The 20079-nt window shown below is 42.0% G+C and overlaps 1 protein-coding gene across 4 annotated transcripts in view; it reads right to left on the reverse strand.

The window, feature by feature from the left end:
* The window catches only part of ST3GAL3 (ST3 beta-galactoside alpha-2,3-sialyltransferase 3), a 382096-nt gene that overhangs the window by 228127 nt on the left and 133890 nt on the right, over nt 1-20079 (reverse strand). For 2 of the 4 annotated variants that reach the window (XM_038414046.2, XM_043490453.1), the window contains exon 3: nt 15624-15671. The exons of the other annotated variants lie outside the window; for them this stretch is intronic. In XM_038414046.2, the coding sequence (XP_038269974.1) occupies nt 15624-15671 (48 nt within the window). The remainder of the gene's footprint in view (nt 1-15623; nt 15672-20079) is intronic. 4 annotated transcript variants of the gene reach the window in all.

Genomic DNA, 20079 nt, shown 5'->3' on the forward strand with positions numbered 1-20079 from the left:
GTGGATGAGACTATTTTAAAACAACTAACAAAATCATACAAAGCAAAGGAATTAGTGGTGATGGGGGACTTATCTGTTGGGAAAATAATACAGTAGGGCACACATTATCCAACAAGTTCTTGGAATTGGGGACCATTTTTTATTTCAGAAGATAGAGAAAGCAAATAGGGGAGAGGCTGTCCTAGATTTGATTTTGACAAATAGCGAGGAACTGGTTGAGGATTTGAGCAAAAGTGAAATGATAGAGTTCATGACTCTAAGGAATGGTAGGAGGGAAAACAGCAGAATAAAGATAATGGATTTCAAGAAGGCAGATTTTAAAAAACTCAGGAAATTGGTAGGTAAGATCGCATAGGAAGCAAATCTAAGGGGAAAAAGAGTTTGAGAGAGTTGGCAGTTTTTCAAAGAGACATTAAGGGCACAAGCACAAACTATCCCACTGCATAGGAAAGACAGGAAGTGTGGCAAGAAACCACCGGATCTTAACCAGGAGATATTCAATTATCTGAAACTCAAAGAAACAAAAAAGAGAGTTCTACAAAAAGTGAAAACTAGGTCAAATTACAAAGAATGAATATAAAAAAACCACAGGCGCATGTAGGGACAAAACTGGAAAGGCCAAGGCACAAAACGAAATTAAACTAGTGAGAGACAAAGGGTAACAAGAAAACATTCTACAAATACATCAGAAGCAAGAGGAAGACCAAGGACAGAATAGGCCCATTACTCAATGTGTGAGGGGGGAAAAGACAATAACAGAAAATGTGGAAATGGCAGGACTGCTAAATGCCTTTTTTGTTTCAGTTTTCACCAGTAAGGTTAGTAGTGATCAAATATCTAACATAATGAATGCCAGTGACAATGAGGTAGTGTGTATCTGAGGCTAAATAAGGGAAAAACACGTTTAAAAGTATGTAGACAAGTTAGATATCTTCAGGACAGCAGGGCCTGAGGAAATACATCTTAGAATACTCAAGGAGCTGACTGGGGAGATCTCTGAGCCATTAGCGATTATCTTTGAAAACTCAAAGATGGGAGAGGTTCCAAACGACTGGAAAAGGACAAATATAGTGTCCTCCCTCCCCTTTTTATAGATTGGGCAACACAGGGAATTCTTCCACTAGACTCCATGCGGATATGACCTCAACTGGATTATTGGGTCCAGTTCTGGGTGCCACATTTCAAGAAAGATGTGGACCAGTTGGAGGAAGTCCAGAGAAGAGCAACAAAAGTGATTAAAGATCTAGAAAACATGACCTATGAGGGAAGATTGGAAAAAATGGTTTTGTGCAGTATGGAGAAGAGAAGACTGAGAGGGGGCACAATGACAGTTTTAAAGTACATCAAAGATTGTTACAAGGAGGAGGGTGAAAAATTGTTCTCCTTAACCTCTGAGGACAGGACAAAAAGCAATGGGCTTAAATTTCAGTAAGGGAGGTTTAGGTTGGACATTAGGAAAAACTTCCTGTTAGGGTGGTTAAGCACTGGAATAAATTGCCTAGGGAGGTTGTGGAATCTCCATCACTGGAGGCTTTTAGGAACAGGTTAGACAAACACCTGTCAGGGACGGTCTAGATAATACTTAGTCCTACCTTGAGTGCAAGGGACTTAATCAGATGACCGAACAACCTGATATGTACAATTTACTTAGACTTCCAAACGCCTTTGACAAAAGTCGACTACACAGGCTAAAATGTCATGAGGTGGGAAGCAAACTATTCTCATGTACAAAAAACTGTCTAGAAGACAGAAAGCAAAGACTAGAATTAAAAGGTCCTTTTAATTGTTGCAAAAGGCTAACAGCAGGGGTCTTATGGCTCCATAACTAGGTTCTGTGATGTTTAATATACTATCTGGAAAGGAGGGAATGAGTAGAGACATAGTCAAATATTACTTCTGGGGGAATTCTGCACTAAAAAATTAAAAATTCTGCACATAATATTGCAAAAGTCTGAATATTTTATTTGTCAAAATAACATAATATAATCATACCAGTTTCAATTATTTTTGGTCATTTATTTCAAAATAAAGCAAGTATGTCTGTAACAATACAGACAACAAAAAGAGATTCAGGAAATGTTTTTTGACAATTAGATACCTTACTAGGTATATTAATACAGCACTTTGAGTAATAATTCATTCAAACTACAATACAGAACCACATTTCCCGCACCGCTCAGAAGCAGTGCAAAGGCTTGGGGGAGTCGGGTAACGGAGGAGTTGAGGGAGAGGGAAGTAAATTGCTGGGAAGGAGCCTGGATGTGAACTTGGAGGGTTGTTGGGTATGGGTGGGAAAAGTATGGAAGAGTTTTGTGGGAGAGGGGCAAGGAGGGACTGATGCAGACCCTGGCTGACCTCTAGCCTCTCCCATTCAGTCAGGCACATCTGCCCCATCCCAATGTGTCCTTGAACCCCCGTCCATATGTGTCCCTCCACCCCCACTCAGACACCCACTCTCCCATCCCCATTTGTCTCTGTGCCCCTACCCAGCCACTCCCCCAAACCTACGTAGCTCTGCACACCCTCACCCATCACCATGTGGCCCTCCAGTCCCATTCAGCCCCTGCCCCAGCCTGTCCTCCTCAACTAGCCTAACTGACTGCTCCGACCCAGCACCTCATGCTGTCTGTCTCCCGATAGCCTCTGTCTCCTGGCCTGGCCTGACAGGCTCTGTAAAGAAGGCAGGCTCTTTCTAGTCTCTCACTGGCCGGGAGCTGCTGCTTTGTTCTATTGCCACAGCACCCTCCGGTGGGCAAAAGGCAGAACTGCAGCAACATTTAGGCAAAGCTTTTTTTTCCTGTGCAAAAAAATAAAAATATGTGCATCTCATTAATTATGCATGCACAGTAGCGCAAAATTCCCCGAGGAGTAAAATATGCAGACAGTATACAGTCTTTTAAGTTACTCAAGACCCAAGAGGACCGTGAGGGACTTCAGAGAGAGATAAACAAGCTAGATGAAGGGGTAACATGACCGCAAATTAAATTTAATTCAATAAATGCAAAGTAACACACATCAGCAAGGAAAACAATTAAACTACTCAGACACCTTACAGAGTTCTAAATTAATTGAATCAACCCAAGAAAGGGACCAGTGAGTGACTGCAGACAGCTCAATGAAAACCTCTGTTCAAACATGGAGCTGGGGTCAAAAAAACAAACACAATGTTAGGAAAAATCAGGAATATGATAGTGATCAGTGAGAATATTCTAATGCCTTTTTATAAATCAGTGATGCAGTCGCACCTGGATACTGTGTGCAGAACTGGTCACCCCATCTCAAAAAGATTCAAGTAAAAGGAGTTGAGAGAAGAACAAGGCGAATGATCAAGGGCAAAGGAAAGGCTCATATGAAGAAAGACTGAAGAGAGTGTGATTGCTTACCCTGAGAGAGAAGACAAATAAGATGGGACATGATCAAATAAGATTGGCTGCCTTTCTGGAAGATGTGCTTTAGTCAAACACAAATAATTGGGCTCAATACAGAGATAAGTGGGTGAAAATTAATGGCCTGTGATACACAAGAGGTCAGACAAGATGATCTTACAGTCCCTTCCTTTGGTCTTAAACTATGAATCTATGAATAATAAAAGTGTATAAAGTAATCAATGATCCAGAGAAGGTAAATCAGAAACTTCTGTCCTCCCTGGGCCATAATACAAGAACAATGAAATAGTCAATCAAATTAAAAGGTGGCAAATTCAAAACTGAAAAAAGGAAATTCTTTTTCATACAATATGTAATTAAATTGTGGAACTCATTGCCACACAGAGGCCAAGAATTTAAGTCTCAAAAGGAATTGTATGGATAACAAAAATATCCAGAGTTGTTACAATTAAGGATAAAGATTGGCAGGGATATTAAACCTCGTGTTTCGGGTCTTAAGCCAATCTCTAATTACTGGAGATCAGGTTGAGGCCTACCGTGGAGGGCAGCTTATTTCACAACCTCCTACAGAGGAAGATGTAAACACCCTGCAGAAGCATCTGGAACTGGCCATTGTCAGAGACAGGATACTAGACTAGATGGACCTCTGGGAATTCCTCTGTTTCTACCAATGGCTATTTATAGATTTATAGACCTAACCTTTACCAACAGTGAGGAAGGATGGTCCAGCAGTTAGCGCACCAGCCTAGGACTGAGTCTCTTGAGTTGAAGTCCCCGCTTTGCCACAGATTCCCTGCATGACCTTAGGCAAGTCACTTTGCTTTGCTGTGCCTCAGTTCCCTATCTGAAAAACAAGGACAACACCACTGCCTTAATTCCCAGGGGTGGTGTGAGGCTAAAATACATTAAAAGATTATGAGGCACTCAGAGATAAGTACCTGTGATAGCTATTTGAAGTTCATTGTATAGGCCTTTCTGAGGTGCAAACTTCATTCAAACACAGTTCATAGTCAACCCTTGCTGTTCAGCACAACACTGAAAAGCAAGACTCCAGTACCACAAGACTTCTTTGTTCAGGCTCCACTGAACAAACAAGAATACAATGATTCTCTATGTCTACACAGTACATATACATTCATCCACTTTTAATTTGAAGGTGATTTTTATTTTATTTTGCTTCATTTTTAACCTGCCTTTATGATACTGTGCAATTGTACAAGCAAGCACTTTGCTGAGTGGATGCAGAGGCTTTATAATTAATATACATATTACTGGAATCAACCACAATGGGGGCACTAAAGCAATACGTAACAGCAAGTTTGGAAATCTGAGTGCCTATGCAGTCTTGGGGCTTGTCGACACTGTGCTGCAGTGTGGGGTATGAACTGCACAGCACACCAGAGTGACGCACTCTGACTGGTCTGTGTGGAGACACGCACCAGGTCCTTTTAGTTTGCATCAGCAGTGTCCATACATGGCAGCTGGAGTGCAACACACTGTTGTGCTGTGAAGCTCCCACCCCCATAGCCCACACTGCAGTGCAGTGTAGACGTTGCCCAAGTCCATACAGTATTCTTATTTTAAATTATGCTTAGCATATTTTTAATTCAAAATCAAGTCTCCAGTCACTGCACATTATATACTCAGGTGGTAAAACAGGATAGCCATACTCAAAGTACTACAGAGCATACTAGCTTTATCTAGAATGTTATACTACACCCACCACTACAGAGTCTTCGTGCATTTTTAAGATGAAAAGATGAACCAGGTCCTTCTCTTTAGACAGCCCTCACCACCATCTTTTTGTGTGGAAAACATATCCTGATCCTAACTCAGTATTGCCCTCAGAGAGCGATGCCCCTCAGATTTCTCTATTTACATTACTACATTTGCATAGTCTATAGTATCTCATACCACTCTGGTGTAGACGACAGGATTTCCCACTAATTCCAAGGCACTGTGGCTATATCATCCATTACAACAGGAGTGATGTATGAAATAACATGCCAAAAAATAAGATATTAAAATAAACAAACAAATAAAAAGATTCTTACTGTGGGTTCACTGGCAAAACAGAGAGAATCTGGAAAAGGGTTTCCCCTCTCAGCCACAGGGGAAATATACTAAAGAAGCAGTATGCTGAGAGGTAGATGTAACTGAACAGATCTGGTGACTGCATTCTCACTCATGCTAGGAAATTATAGTCCACAGCTGACCAAGAACAGCAGAGTAGTGTGGGGAAGCCCAGAACTGAATGAACATGGGAAATAAATTTCCTCCAACCCCAGAAGAACATGAGATCGCCTCAGGTCAGAAATAAAACACATTTATATACTGTAGGGAAGACCAGAGTTGAATCAGAACCTAAAGCTGTCAACAATTTAATAATAAAAGTATAATAGGACTATACAAACAGAAGTACCGCCAAGCATAGCAATCTCTATAAATGATGCAAATCCTGTGCCAAGTTAAATGCTGGCACAATATGGACCTTTCTCCCAAGCATCCAACAGTAATCCAGCTGCAGGTCTGTGAGTGGGAAGCGCTTAGTCTAATGTCTGTAAACTGTGAACAGACCACCCAAATAGATGGTCCCAGGACATGAAGGATTAAACCAAATACAAGTTTTCAAATTTGTGTTTTACAGCAATAGCAACACAGATATATAGAAACACAGTGGGACAAATTCTTCACTGGTATGAACTCAACTGAAGTCAATATATCAGGGATGAATCTGGCTCACAGTATTTTTGGCCTCCAACTATGAACTTGATTTTGAAACATTTAGTCACAAATAATCACGCCAGAAGGCACAAGTGCTACCCCTTCAACATCTACTTGATAACTGTGAATAGAATGATTTGTGCCACAAAAATAGAGAAAGAATTGCTTCTCATTTACAGATCAGGGCCTACTTATGGAATTACAGTTTTCAACTTGTTATACAGTATGGTTGGAAGCCAAGTCCAATTCTTTTGTTATTTTAAATTTTACTGATTGTCAGAGGAATTAAGTTGGACAACTCAGGAGATTAAAGTCCTCTTGCAGTAGTAGTTCTCCCCAACTATGTGTCAACCCTGCCCTGGTGCAATTCAATCTCTATCAAGCTTGAGAAGACTATTCAGAGGGAGGAGTAGGAAAGACTGCAAGGGGATAAGCTAAGGGTCACTATACATGTGAATCAGAGAGGAAGAGGAATAAGTGGGTTATAGGTAACTAAAATAGGAAGGGGGAAACAAAGGGTTAAATAACTTCAATATTTAACATAGATCCGGATTAAAGAAAGGTAATATTGAAAGTGTTGAGGGAAGCTCAAAAGTTGATTCCTTTTCCTACTGCTTAGATTGCAATCTCTTTGGTGCAGGAACCTGTTTAAAGCTATAAAAGCATGTAGCATGATTTGGAGGGTTATATAAATAAATTAAACACAAAAAATGTGTTTATTTTTTTTTTAAAAAAAATTAAGATTGCAAAACCAAGCACTCAAAAGTTAGGAAAAGCCAGAATTAAGGTGGTCTGGTCTACTTATCCCAGGCCCAGCCTTCTGGCCCAGTTCCAGTCCTCCACCCCCAGTTCCTACTTCATCTGCCCCACACTGCTCCTCTTCCCAATCTGTTCCCTCTGCATTCAAGTCAGGCAACTTCCTCTTGCTCACTGCCTGAGCCCCAGCAGATGGAGCATTGAGAGCAGAAAACAGTCTCCTTCTTCAGCATTCCTGCACCTAGTGGCACAGCAGTCAGGAATAGCAATGGCAAAGGAAGCCGTGTTCAGCCCCTGCAACCCTAGTCCGGAGTACGCCCAGTACATGTAGAAACTGGGGGAATTTAGCTGTCAAGTTCTAACAAGTCTCTACTGGCCACGCGTGAACTGAGATTTTTCAGGTTTCGGCATCCGATGAAGTGAGCTGTAGCTCACAAAAGCTTATGCTCAAATAAATCTGTTAGTCTCTAAGGTGCCACAAGTCCTGCTTTTCTTTTTTTGAGATTTTTCAAAGACTTACAAAACTTGGCCAAATTTTGGCATCCATTTCTAACTGGCACAGCAAAAGGCACATCCCTGATTCCACGATGACAATCCCCCTTTACAAAATTTCACGTTCTGACTCCAAAGTACAGGAGGTACTAGAGCTTCTCTCAAAGAAACAGTTATAAGTTCATTTTTAAAAACACAGACAAAACAACGTATTTTTCCCAAATCTTGTTCTCAGAAATGGCTGAACCTTTTTTCTGAAACTTTCCCAAAATTTCAGCCTGAGACGCACAGCTAGCGTAGGAAATTTCAATCCATACAATTCAAATTTGGTACAGTCACAAGCAACTGAAAACAGGTTCTAATAATGAGAAGTGTTGGGCAACCTTAAGTGTAGAAAGCCATTACCAGCTCAGCCTATAATAATCACCATTTAGTGTCTATTAAAATTGCCAATAATTGTGCCAGCTAATGTGAATAAATATCCAATACCCTGAGACCAATACTTCATTTTCCACAGGTTACATCTGACAGCAATGATTTTTGACCCCTACCAACACAGCTGCAACTCAAACACGTGAACTCAAGGAAAAAGGCTCCATATCCTATCACCAATCCCCTGAAAATACTAGTGACACAGAAATCATGAGACTACTATTTATTGTTCCAAATTTTGCAGCAAAAGCAAGTAATATCCCTTAATTTGCTTTTCACTGTAATCCCTGATATGGTGGCCCCTAAAACATCTGGCCCGGCTTTATATCCTGTAGAAAGCAATATACTAGAGACGTCCTCGTCATCAGACAAAGTGATTACATAATTCATCCCCCAACCAGAAAGAAGAGCAAGTGAGCAATGATTTGAGAAGCAGTCGCCAACCCCACTCCATGGATGATCCATCAGAAGAGGTGTCTCTAGTTACCAGTTATGACTAAGGCTATGTTTATGTTACGGGCAAAATCTGTGACTTCTAGACACCTCCATGACATTCTCTGCTTCAACCTCAGGGGCTGCGGGAATCTGGAACTGGCAGCCAGCGGGGCCCTGGCAGAGATCCAGTGACAGGTGACAGGAGGCCTCCTGCAAGGTTCTAGCAATGGGTGACAGCCTCATGCCGGGGAGGGGGACACCTCGGGTGAGTGGCTGGGGGTGTCCCATTTTCTCTTTGGGAAATATGGTCACCCTGCAGCTCCCAGCCACTGTGGGCAGAGGGCCCCCCCCCCGCAGCTTCCAGCTGCCGTGGGCAGAGGGGAAACCCCACAGCTCAAAGCTACCACGGTGGTGGAGAAAACCATGGAGCCAGAAAAGCAAAAATCACAGACAGGTCACAGGCAATAAACAAAAATTCACGGAAGCCGTGACCTGTCTGTGACTTTTACTAAAAATAACCATGACAAAAGCCTTAGTCATGACCCTGCCCTCAAAATAGGCACAAGTTTCATTAGTTCAGAGAATGAGACAACTGATGTCATTCCAACCCCAATGTTTTAGTATTATTAAAGTCTGAGAGGTTCCAGTTTTCGTAATAAAGTGAATGGAATGTGTACATCTTGAGAGTTTTTTCCTTTCCTAATAAATTACAGTAACTTCCATGGACAGGAAAATCTGTTAGTCTGGTTTAGACTGAATTCAGGCAATGAATTCCAATATGAAGGTGAAAAATTTCACCCCATGAACTGCATATGCCCTTTATTCTCCCTAGTTATCTGCTTAAATCCATTCACATTCTTTGCTAAATAAACTGTTATTTCACTCAATGCCATGTGTCCACTTGCATAAATACAGTTAATGATCCCTTAGTGAATCTTTCAAGAGAATTTGTTTCTCCATTTTAGAAGTTGTATCATATTTCCTAGTAAAAATCAAAGATAATATTAATAAAAAAGTCACGTGCATGAGCTCTCAGTGACCTACAGGGGAGGCCGACAATCTTTAGAGATACCAAAGACAAAGAAAAACAACATTGAAGTATTCTTATTGTAAGATCCATTATAAACCACTTCTCAACATTTCCAAATAGACACCCTCACCTCTGCACGGTCAACAGGAGTGGTGAGGGAACAGACAGTGACACTGAATATGTTGGCCAAGTAATGGAAAGACTGTCTACACCAGACAACCAGCACATGAAAGTCATTGGCAAAAATCCACCATCTCCCATTTAGTCTGTAGTCAGATAAATAAAATAGGAAGCGAGTCCCATTAATCAAAGATTAACAAAAAGGGAAAGCAGTTTTGCAGAATAAGTAAATATAAACTGCCAATATCCACTGTACTAAACAAAACCCTCTGACCCACCAAATTAACCCTATGTGTTCCTTAGGGAATAAAGAGCAGGCTGCTGTAAAAGAAGGTGCCATATTTCCTCCCACCCCACATCTCATTCAGTTATTTTGGATGTACAGAAAGAAACACCTTCCAGCCTTTCCTGAAGAAAAGAATCAGGGTCCAGGACTTCCGCAGAAGGAGCTATGGATACCAACACAGCCCCAAACATGCAACGGCTAAGCAGTCAGTACTTGATCAGAGGGGGTCCATCCAAAATTTGTCTTTTAGGATCCCAGACTCTCTTTCTGCCACTTAGCTCTGTACTGCATTCTGTTTCATGCTTTTCTTGACGGTACATTTTGGGTGGGATTTTCACAAGCACCTAAATCCTGAAAGGTCTTGCTCTTAAACCACTCAAGCATTTTTGAAAAACACTCTTTATATTCATCAATCTACACGACTGCCCAGAGGAGAAGGGTCAGATTAGAAACCAACAGATTAAGGTTACTTTAAAATATGTGGGAGGTTCAAAACCTGTATACTAAATTGCTTGAACAGAGCAGTTTAAACCAGCCAACAATCAATCCCTCCGATAATAGCAATGTAACACTAGTAAGAAGCAAAAAGAAAAGGAGTACTTGTGGCACCTTAGAGACTAACAAATTTATTAGAGCATAAGCTTTCGTGAGCTACAGCTCACTTAAAGCTTATGCTCTAATAAATTTGTTAGTCTCTAAGGTGCCACAAGTACTCCTTTTCTTTTTGCGAATACAGACTAACACGGCTGCTACTCTGAAACTAGTAAGAAGAGAGGTTGCTATTATACCAAAGGGTACTGCTGGGATCAAACCAGACATGCCAAACCCGTGGAAAAAAATGCAGAAATTGGGCTTGTTTTTGGCTTAATAGACTTGTGATTTGCTTGTTGGCTAGTTTTTGGCTTGTAGCTTGTTTGACTTGTAGTTTATTGCTTCTTTCTTTTTTTTTTTTTTATCGGCTCCTGGCAAGCAAGGGCAAGGTGGGGAGAGAGCACAGGGTGGGCCCCCACAGCCCCAGACTGCAAGCCAGGGAGATCTAGGCACATAGAGTGTTAGGGTTCTTAGGGATAGGCTTGTTTTGGCCTTGTTTTGAAATGGGATTCGCTTGATTTTTGGCTTATTGTGACAGTCTGGGTGCTTATTTACAGCGTGAAAGTTGGCAACTGTGAATTAGCCCTCACGTTCTGACACCAATATAGGAGCACAGATATGATTTACACACAGGTATATAGTGTACCAAAACTCTTATCACTTTCAATCCACATGTTAGCAAGATGGTGAGTAAAGGTCCAGCAGTCTTTGTAGGGAAAGATATCTTCAAAGCATCTTTAATCTCCCCAGGCCTAGAGCAGAGCAATTAATCTCCTTGCTCTCAGACAGAAAAAAAACCCAACAACCTCTTGGACAAAGTTAGTGGAGATATAAATTTGATTTTTAAAGTTCTAAGTGGGTGCTGCCAGCATCTGAATGTAAACCAAAGCAACTATAAAAATGCACTTAGGGCCCATTCCAGGTCCCACGCAAACTCCCGCTCTACTTGTTTTCTGCTTTGGAGCCCCCAGAGTTCAGAACACGGGTTCTTATTATGTCTGGCCCCAACTAAAAAGCTGGTCCTGACAATACACCCAGGACTAAAGTATGGACCTTCCCTTGCTGATCAAGATCTTATCTTTGATGAATGGGCTTGAGGAGAACCCCAGAAACATCCAATCCCAACTATCAGACAAGATCATGATGTGGCCTCAGGGACCCCCTTTATTTAGGGCCATATGTCTTTTTACACTTCTAAACCTCACTCCTCCATCTCTCAGCACATGAGCTAGCCACAGGCTTCATGCCAATGCTATTCTGTAAATCAACACATAGGTAGGCACTCAGTGACCGCCAGACAAACCTTCTGCACGTTTCACAGCATTATCCTGATTATCCCTGACCTCCACCAGCTGAAGAATTAAGAGTGCAGCAGTCTTTTGATACTCCTGAAAGTTGAGAATTGCACATAAGCAGAACACTAAATACAAAAACAAGGTGAAGTTTTACAGTCAATTCAAGAGAAATTATTCTGGCCATGGAAAGACATGAATTAGTGGTTATAGTTGAGCATTTCTAAAAAGTTAAATGAAGAACTCAGTCTGCCCATTACTTTGGGGTATGGTCATTTATTAGGGTTACTCTTCGGGAGGAGGGTTGTTTCAGTAATTCTATCAATGTACTGCTTGTGTCACTTGTGTTCTCATATGGAGCTCTAGTCCCCTCCCAATGGAGCTATCCTGCAAGACCTAGGTTCCCCAGGGCTGGGTTCTTCCAGCCCCAGAATCAGACAAACACAAACACACACATTAACAGAGTTTGTCTAAGAGGATCGGGTTAATCAGCACTCCTAAGCTGACCCCTTATATGTCCCTCAACTCGGTAGGCTGGGTCAAGCAGCACTTCCAAGCTGTCACCCTCATATGCCCTTGGACTCAGCAGGCTGGGTCAAACAGCACCTCCAAGCTGTCACCCTTGTCCGGAGGGGTTTAGATGCGTCTTCTACCACCTTTTCATTGCTTTTTGTAAGTCTTGCTTCTGATTGCCTTTGGTTCAAGCAGAGGCCGGGGGGGTGGGGGAGAGGGGCCAGGAAGGTCTTTCGTGAGTCAGACAGGCTGGACGCTGTGCCCTGGTTCCCCAAGAACACGGGAGCTGACAGGTAACAATAGAAAGTTTCCTTGTGCTTGTTTAAAATGATATGAAATCCTAGGAATGATGTTGTGATTGACAGCTAATTTATCTTGAATAATTAATTTATTAAACTATTTTTTTTATACTCAACTTTTCCCACTTTTATATCCCGACCTGAAACAACACCTACTCGGAGTGGCTGGGCCTGGTGCAGCTATAGGTTCTTTCGGTTCTTTCTGGGCACTGCCAGTTCCTGGGTTCGCAGCAAGGTGTGATGGGATGGACGGCGGAAGAAAAAGAGTCACAGTTTCTCTCTCTCTCCTTCCTGTTTAATAAGGAAAGCTACCCTCAGCGGGGCAGAGACCACACACAGACTGATGTCTTACAATAGGTCTCAATTCTCAGCGTGAGCTAGAACTTGCAGCATAATAAATCCAAAGTGTTTAATACAAGGGCAATTTAGCATACAGATCTCTGGAAAACCTGTTCTCTTGGGCATTTCTGAGTCCCCCTCTCCTGAGTAGCAGATTGCTTTATAATAAGAAGGGAGAAATTGGATTTTGTTGGGGGAGAAGGGTGTTTTACTGACCTCCTCGGGACTCCAACTGCTCTCCCTGAGATGTAATAAATCAGAGGGCAGAGACTTGTCTCTTCAAACAGTCCCAGCAAGCCAGCCTGCTTACAACTAGACTTGTTCCCCACTCCTCACAAAAACAGGACTTCAGAGACACTGATCAACAGAATGTGTTTTTTCATGAATAAATTAAATTTCTAATTATTTATCTTCTCTCAGATTGTAACACCCCATTCTGGTCATAATGCTCCTATTTTTAACATTCATAGAAAATTGGCACATAGGAAGATAATACTGTAACTCCACATTGATGAGTAACCGGTCAGGATTCTGTAAAGGTATGCCAAACTCAAATTATCCATGGACTTAACTATGCTTTAAAACTGGTAAGTAGCTAAGCAATGATTCAGGGGAAACCAAGATCAAATTATGCCCCTCTGAATTCACCCAGAGATTTCATATACTTTTAATCTTTTCCATTCTTGCCCACATCTGAGGATTAACAAAAACTCTGCACAGTCATTAGTATGGCAGGGTTTGGGGGAGGGATTAATTCAAAGCACCAAGAAGACTGTTTTCACCAAAACCTGGCGTCATTTCCATTCTGTACGCAGTGCCAGCAACCCTAAGCTATTCCTGAATCGGTTCATGCACACTTGACAGATCAGCTTGCTAGAGAATGATGAAAGAACATCAGAATGCATTTCGGGCTTAAAAATGAACCAAATGACACCAAGGCCGGGGTAAGTACGAGTTCTCTGCACAAGCTTCACTGTTCGTGCCAGGCAGCAGGCTTTCTTTGATAAGCGGGCAGGCAGAAGACTAGTACCATGCTGGAAGGCAGCAAACTATTCCTACCAACCTGGGAGGAAAGAGTATTGGACAAAAGAAATCCAGGAGCAAATTTCATTTTTGAAAAGGTAAGGTAATCAGGTCAGACTTTTAGCAGCTATAAAAGGACATGTTTAAGCCCATGTCATCCCTATATTGAAAATTTTTTAAAGGACTCTCCCAGTCTTTTCAGACTTCTGTTTCACAAACTAATACTGTAGGTCAGCGGTTCTCAAACTGTGTGTCGGGACCCCAAAGTGGGTTGCGATCCCATTTTAATGGGGTCGCCAGGGCTGATATTAGACTTTCTGGGCCCAGGACTGAAGCCCGAACCCCACCACCTGGGGCCAAAGCCGAAGGGCTTCAGTCCTGGACAACAGGGCTCAGGCTTCAGTGTCAGCCTTGGGTGGCAGAGCTAAGGTTACAGGCCCCCCCGGGGCTGAAGCCCTTGGGCTTCGGCTTTGGGCCACCCCTGCCCAGGGCGATGGGGCTCAGGCAGGCTCAGGCTTCAGTCCCCTCTCCTGGGGTCATGTAGCAATTTTTTATTTTTTTTTGTCAGAAAGGGGTTGCAGTGCAATGAAGTTTGAGAATCCCTGCGTGGGTACTTTACACACACAACTATAAACAGTGTCAAGTGAATTGTATCCACTGTTGTGGCTAGGCTATAGAAATGTCTACGTCAGTACAGTGTGCCTGACTTACAGTCCATGTTGTGCTACAGGCAGCCAAGCTAATAGTCACTAGAGTTCCCTGAAGCAGCTCAAACACAAAAGAACCTTTCAATTTTGCTTTTTGCTTCAATTTAATGATGTGAGGGCCAGTAATACACATGGTCATACTCAGAGGGGAACCAGAATGTGGTCATCCAGACGCTCCCCTTGGGTTCATTAACTCTGCTTAGCTCTGCAGAAAACAAGATCACAGCCCTGCTTGAGAAACTATAGAAATTCCCCTCCTCAGAGCATTCCTTCCCTCACATAATTCAATTGCATGTCCAGCTGAGAAACTCTCCTGGCAGAATGAAACCGTTGTTCCCCAGTCAGTGGGCAACATCAATTCAATGTCTTTCATACTAGAAACCGGGCCATTAACTGGATTGTGTGCGCCCAACTCCTCTGCCTGACTTTATATCTACAGCAGCAAGCTCATAGCAGCACAGCTGTGCCGATATAGCTGCACTGCTGCAAGATCGCTCCTATAGCCACTCTATGCGGACAGGAGAGAGCTCTCCATTGAGATAATTAAACCACCTCTGACGAGCGGCGGGAGAGCGACTCCTGCAGACATAGCGCTGTCCACACTGGTGCTTCTGTCAGTGTAATTTATGTCACTCAGAGGCTGTTTTTTTCACACCCCTGAGGGACGTAAGTTATATTGAAAAAAGTGCTAGTGTGGACGTGGCCTGAGTATTGGAAGTGGTTTCACATGTTAGGGCTGTCCCACACTAGAAAATAAGATCAACCCATCTACGCCCCTCAGGCATATGAAAAATCCACACCCCTGACCGACGTAGTTAAGCCAACCTAAGTCGCTGTGTAGATGATGGATTACCTGGGAGGTGGATTACCTAAACTGGGGGGGGGGGGAGAACTCCTCCCATCGGCGTAGGTAGTGTCTACACGGAAGCACTAAAGCAATGCAGCTGCATTCCTGCAACTTTGCCATTGTAGCATTTCAAATGCAGACAAGACCTCCTGCTACAATAAGTCCCTTAACATTTCCAGTGCTCATAACACAAGGATATATTTAGCCAGTTTGGTTAGATAGTCAATTTTCAATGTAATCCTGCACCAAGATCTGACTCATTGTTATCTGCCTCCCAGCATGGCTACCAAGTCTAATTAAATAAAAACCTTTTTGTGAGGGAGATAGAGGGGGAAGAAGGGGATGTTGTACCTGAGCCTACTGTACGTCCAACGGAGTCAAAGGAAAGAACCAATGAATCTGTAACACAAGAGTACAAGTTCATTTTCCCCTTTTAAATAAATCCATGAATTGTTTACAAGAGGCTTCTCTTTCCTCTCCCCATTTATCATGTAGAAGCTGCATACTCCAGAAACATTCTTAACATGTTTTAATGTTCATATGAATCAATCCATACCTTCAGAGTACGTTTAGTTGTACTGGGGTAGGAACCACATGCCATCTGGAAAATATCACGGGCAAATACATCACAGTCCAGCATCTATGCCCTACAGATGTCACTCTGAGAGATACCCCCATTGCATTACAAGGCGGAGAACTCCAAATCATTGCAATGTGTTTCTGCCTTTTTCTTTCATTTTAGGGAGGTAATCCCCCTTGCTGTGTTTCATCAGGAGGAACATGAACCTCTTCACCAGTCAGGTATGCATGTCCACTGTTCTCCAGTGTTATAGAGAATAACAGGTATCGAGCAAAAGCAGGGTGCTGTTTGAAGTTAGAGAATCTCAGATGGTGATTAGCTGATGAAAAAGAAATGATTTATACATGTGAAACCTGACAGATAGGTACACTTATGTGTTCAGCATGGGTTTTATTTATTTGTTTACCTGTGTAGCGCAGCAAAAGTCTAATGGTTGGAGCACCCAGAGGATTCACATGTGCTGAGAAGCGGGAGAAGTTTCAGCTTGCTATCTATATCATACAAAAAAGGGGATTTGAATGTTGATCCTGTTTGGGCCAGGGACTGTGTCTTTCTGTGCATGCCTGCATTTGTTGACAGCACTTTCAAAATGTAGACACAACCAGAATACACATTATTTTTAAAAAAATCTTTAATAGTTAATAATAATGCCCAATTGCTGGGAGATGTTGAGGTATAAAATAATTTTACCTTATTTCTAGTCTGAATTTGTCTAGCTCCAACTCCCAGCCACTGGATCTCATTAGACCTTTGTTTGCTACACTTACAGAATGTGATCAAGTCATCCTGTGATAAACTGGGTCTTTGTGGATCCCATTTGGGTATTTGGAGAGCCCTTTCTCCTTTAAAAGTCCTTACAGTTATGGGGACACTCAGTCTCTGAGTGTTTCAAGAGAGTCTATAGAGACCTAGCTTGCCTATGAAGGTTAAATACAGCTAAACTCCAGGCCAGGGCTTATCTTCAACCCCTCCGTGCTGCAACCGGGTTGTGCCTGGTCTGGTGGGCTCTTATAGGCAGCAGAGGTTCACAAGCAGTCTTCCTCCCAGCATCTGTGTGGCAGGAATCAGCAAACCCTGAAGCACAGCGGTCTGCCTCCTGCTTGCCACCCCTTCCTGTGACAGTCACCCTTTAAAGTTAATTTCCTCCCAGTGGAGGAGGATCTGCAGATACCCCTATTTAGTGTCAGCTGAGCCCAGAGAACCCCATTAACCTTTTCCCAGATGGGATTAAGGTGTACCCCATCACATACTCCAGTCGTCAAGATGGGAAGCAGTTCCTGGTTCAAAGTATCCGCATCTCTGACCTCCCTTGGAAAAGCATGATGTTTACCAAAAAAGCTGGCGTACCAGGTACCACTGCATTATACATGGGTTTGAGTCCTTCATGGTATTCAACCAATGCTGGGGGCGTGGTCAGTGATCAATGAGAAGGGATTACCCAGCAGGTGCTACTGAGAAAATCTACGAATCGCTTAAATTGCCCGTGCTTCTTTTTCGATAATTGAAAAGGCCTCTCCCCAGGGAACAATCTTCTACTTAAATACAGGGCCGAGTGCTGATCACCTGCAAAGTCCTGTGAAACCACAGGGCCCACTCCAATATCAGACACATCTGTATGTAATATAAATTCTTGCAAAAAATCAGGATTAAAAATGATGGGCGACTGACAGGTGGGGCTTCAATGTGTTAAAAGCGTCTTCACAATTCCCATCCCACTGGATTTTTCTGGGGTTACTGTCTTTTTATAAGGTCTGTTAGAGGGCCATAAGTGAAGTGAAGTTAGAGATAAACCTCTGGTATATCCCAGCAGGCCCAAGGACTGCTTTGTTTGAGGACAAGGCATGTGGTTAGAGCTTGTACTTTATCAATTACTGGTTTTAAGAGACCACCCCTATGCTCTACCCCAGAAAGGTCATCTCTGTGGTGGCTAATTTACATTTCATTGGGTTGGCCATGAGACCAGACTCTTGAAGGGAATTTAATGCTGCCCCTATATGCCATAGGTGATCATCTTCAATAATTTTCATGGCTATTCTGTTAACGCTCTCCAATTTATCTTGAATTGTGGACACCAGAACTGGACACAGTATTAAAATAGCACCTGTACCAGTGCCAAATTCAGCGATAATATAACTTCTCTACTCCTACTCAATATTCCCTTGTTAATATGTCCACGGGTCTCATTAGCCCTTTTAGCTACAGCAGCACACAGGGAGCTCAGCTGATTACCTATCAGGAGCCCTACACTTTTCAGAGTCCTGGCTTCTCATGACAGAGTCCTCTGCACTGAGGCAGGATTAAGTATCATCCACGACAGGTGTTTGTCTAACCTGTTCTTTAAAACCTTCAATGATGTAGATTCCACAACCTCCCTAGTGACAGTAATTTGTTCTAGTTATGATCTACCCTTAGAGTTAGGAAGTTTTCCCCAATGTCTAACCTATATCCTCCTCTCCCCCCGCCCACTGCAATTTAAGACCATTACTCCTTGTCCTGTCCTTAGTGGTTTAGGCGAACAATTTATCACCCTCCTCTTTATAACAACCTTTTATGTACTTGAAGACTGTTATCACTTCCCTGCTTAGTCTTCTCTTCTCCGGACTCAACAAACCCAATTTTTTCCATTTTTCTTCATAGGTCATGTTTTGTAGACCTTTAATAATTTTTGTTACTCTCCTCTGGACTTTCTATAATTTGCCTACATCTTTCCCAAAATGTGGTGCCCAGAACTGGACACAGTACTTCAGCTGAGGCGAGATCACTCTTGCTATTACTCAGAATAATGTATGTATGTTTGTTTTTTTGCAACAGTATTACATAGTTGCCTCATTTAATTCGTGATCCACAATAACCCCCAGATCCTTTTCTGCAGTACTCCTTCCAAGGCAGTCATTTCCCATTTTGTATTGGCACAATGAATATTCCTTCCTCAGTAGAAGACTTTGTACTTATATATAATTTATATAGGATAATTTCTCGTTTGTCAAGATTATTTTGAATTCTAATCCTGTCAGTGCTAGTAATCAACCTCCCCGAGAGGCTATAGAACCCCTCCCATCAACGAAGCGATGTCTACCCCGGGAGTTAGGTCAGTAGAACTGCATTGCTCAGGGATGTGGATTGTTCACCAACATAAGTTACTAGTTTAGACCAAGGTTAACTCATTCTTTCCCTATTTTAGCCTCAGACCTTACCCCATTTACATGGATGTTGACTATGCTAGTCATTTGCTCACTGCTAACCTTTTGAGTGAAATCTGAAACAAAAAAGGCATTTAACATTTTGGCCATTGCTGCATTTTCTGCTATTGTCTTTCCTTCCTCATTGAGTAACGGGCCTATTCTGTCCTTGGTCTTCCTTTACTTCTGATATATTTGTAAAATGTTTTCTTGTTACCATTTATGCACCTAGCTAATTTAATCTTGTTTTGTGCCTTGCTGGATTTTCTGCTTTAGAATTGACAATTCTACCACTTACATCAAGTCAAGGAACAATACCATTGTTAGGATTCCTTTTGTTCCTAATATGATTTAAGTTTTTCTTATTGTCCTTAACTCTTCCCTTATCAAATTTCTACAATTCCTAGCTTCTAATTTGTATTAATTTCTATCAACTTCCCCTTTCTTCCATTCTTTTATAGCTGCCTTTGCTTCCCCTCTACACTAGTTTGGTTTTTGAACCAATACAGCCTTCTTCCTGGATTGTGGTATTGTGGCATGTTGGACATTTAGTAAAAGGTTCTTGAATAATTCTCAATTATCATTTACATTTTTCTGTTCCACCCGTTTGGCTCATAATTGTTTTCAGATTTGTGAATATGATCCTTTTAAAGTGTCAAATACATATATTATTGGTTTGGACTACATTCTGTAAATATGATCAAGTCACAATCACTGGTACCTAAGGAACCATTAATTTTTAATTCTGAGAAATTCTTCTTTATCAGCCAAGATGAGGTCTTATATAGAATTCCCCCATGCTGGATGTAATGTGCTGGATACAACATTTTTTGAGTTCAGAAATTTTCATCTACAATTTTCCCTTCTTTATGATAGATAAAGTGAGGAGGCAAGGATGCTGAATCTTAAACAAAAACATGCTTTTCCTTAAGCACTGGGAAATAAATAGTGTGAAATACAAAACAAAAATGTAAAACTTTTAAAAGTCTGTCTTAAAATCCGTTGTCCTCTCAGCAGCTCAGTTTTCAGTCTTATCTCTTTAGATGAA

This window comes from Dermochelys coriacea, chromosome 8, assembly GCF_009764565.3.
Source record: "Dermochelys coriacea isolate rDerCor1 chromosome 8, rDerCor1.pri.v4, whole genome shotgun sequence".
Lineage (NCBI taxonomy): Eukaryota > Metazoa > Chordata > Testudines > Dermochelyidae > Dermochelys > Dermochelys coriacea.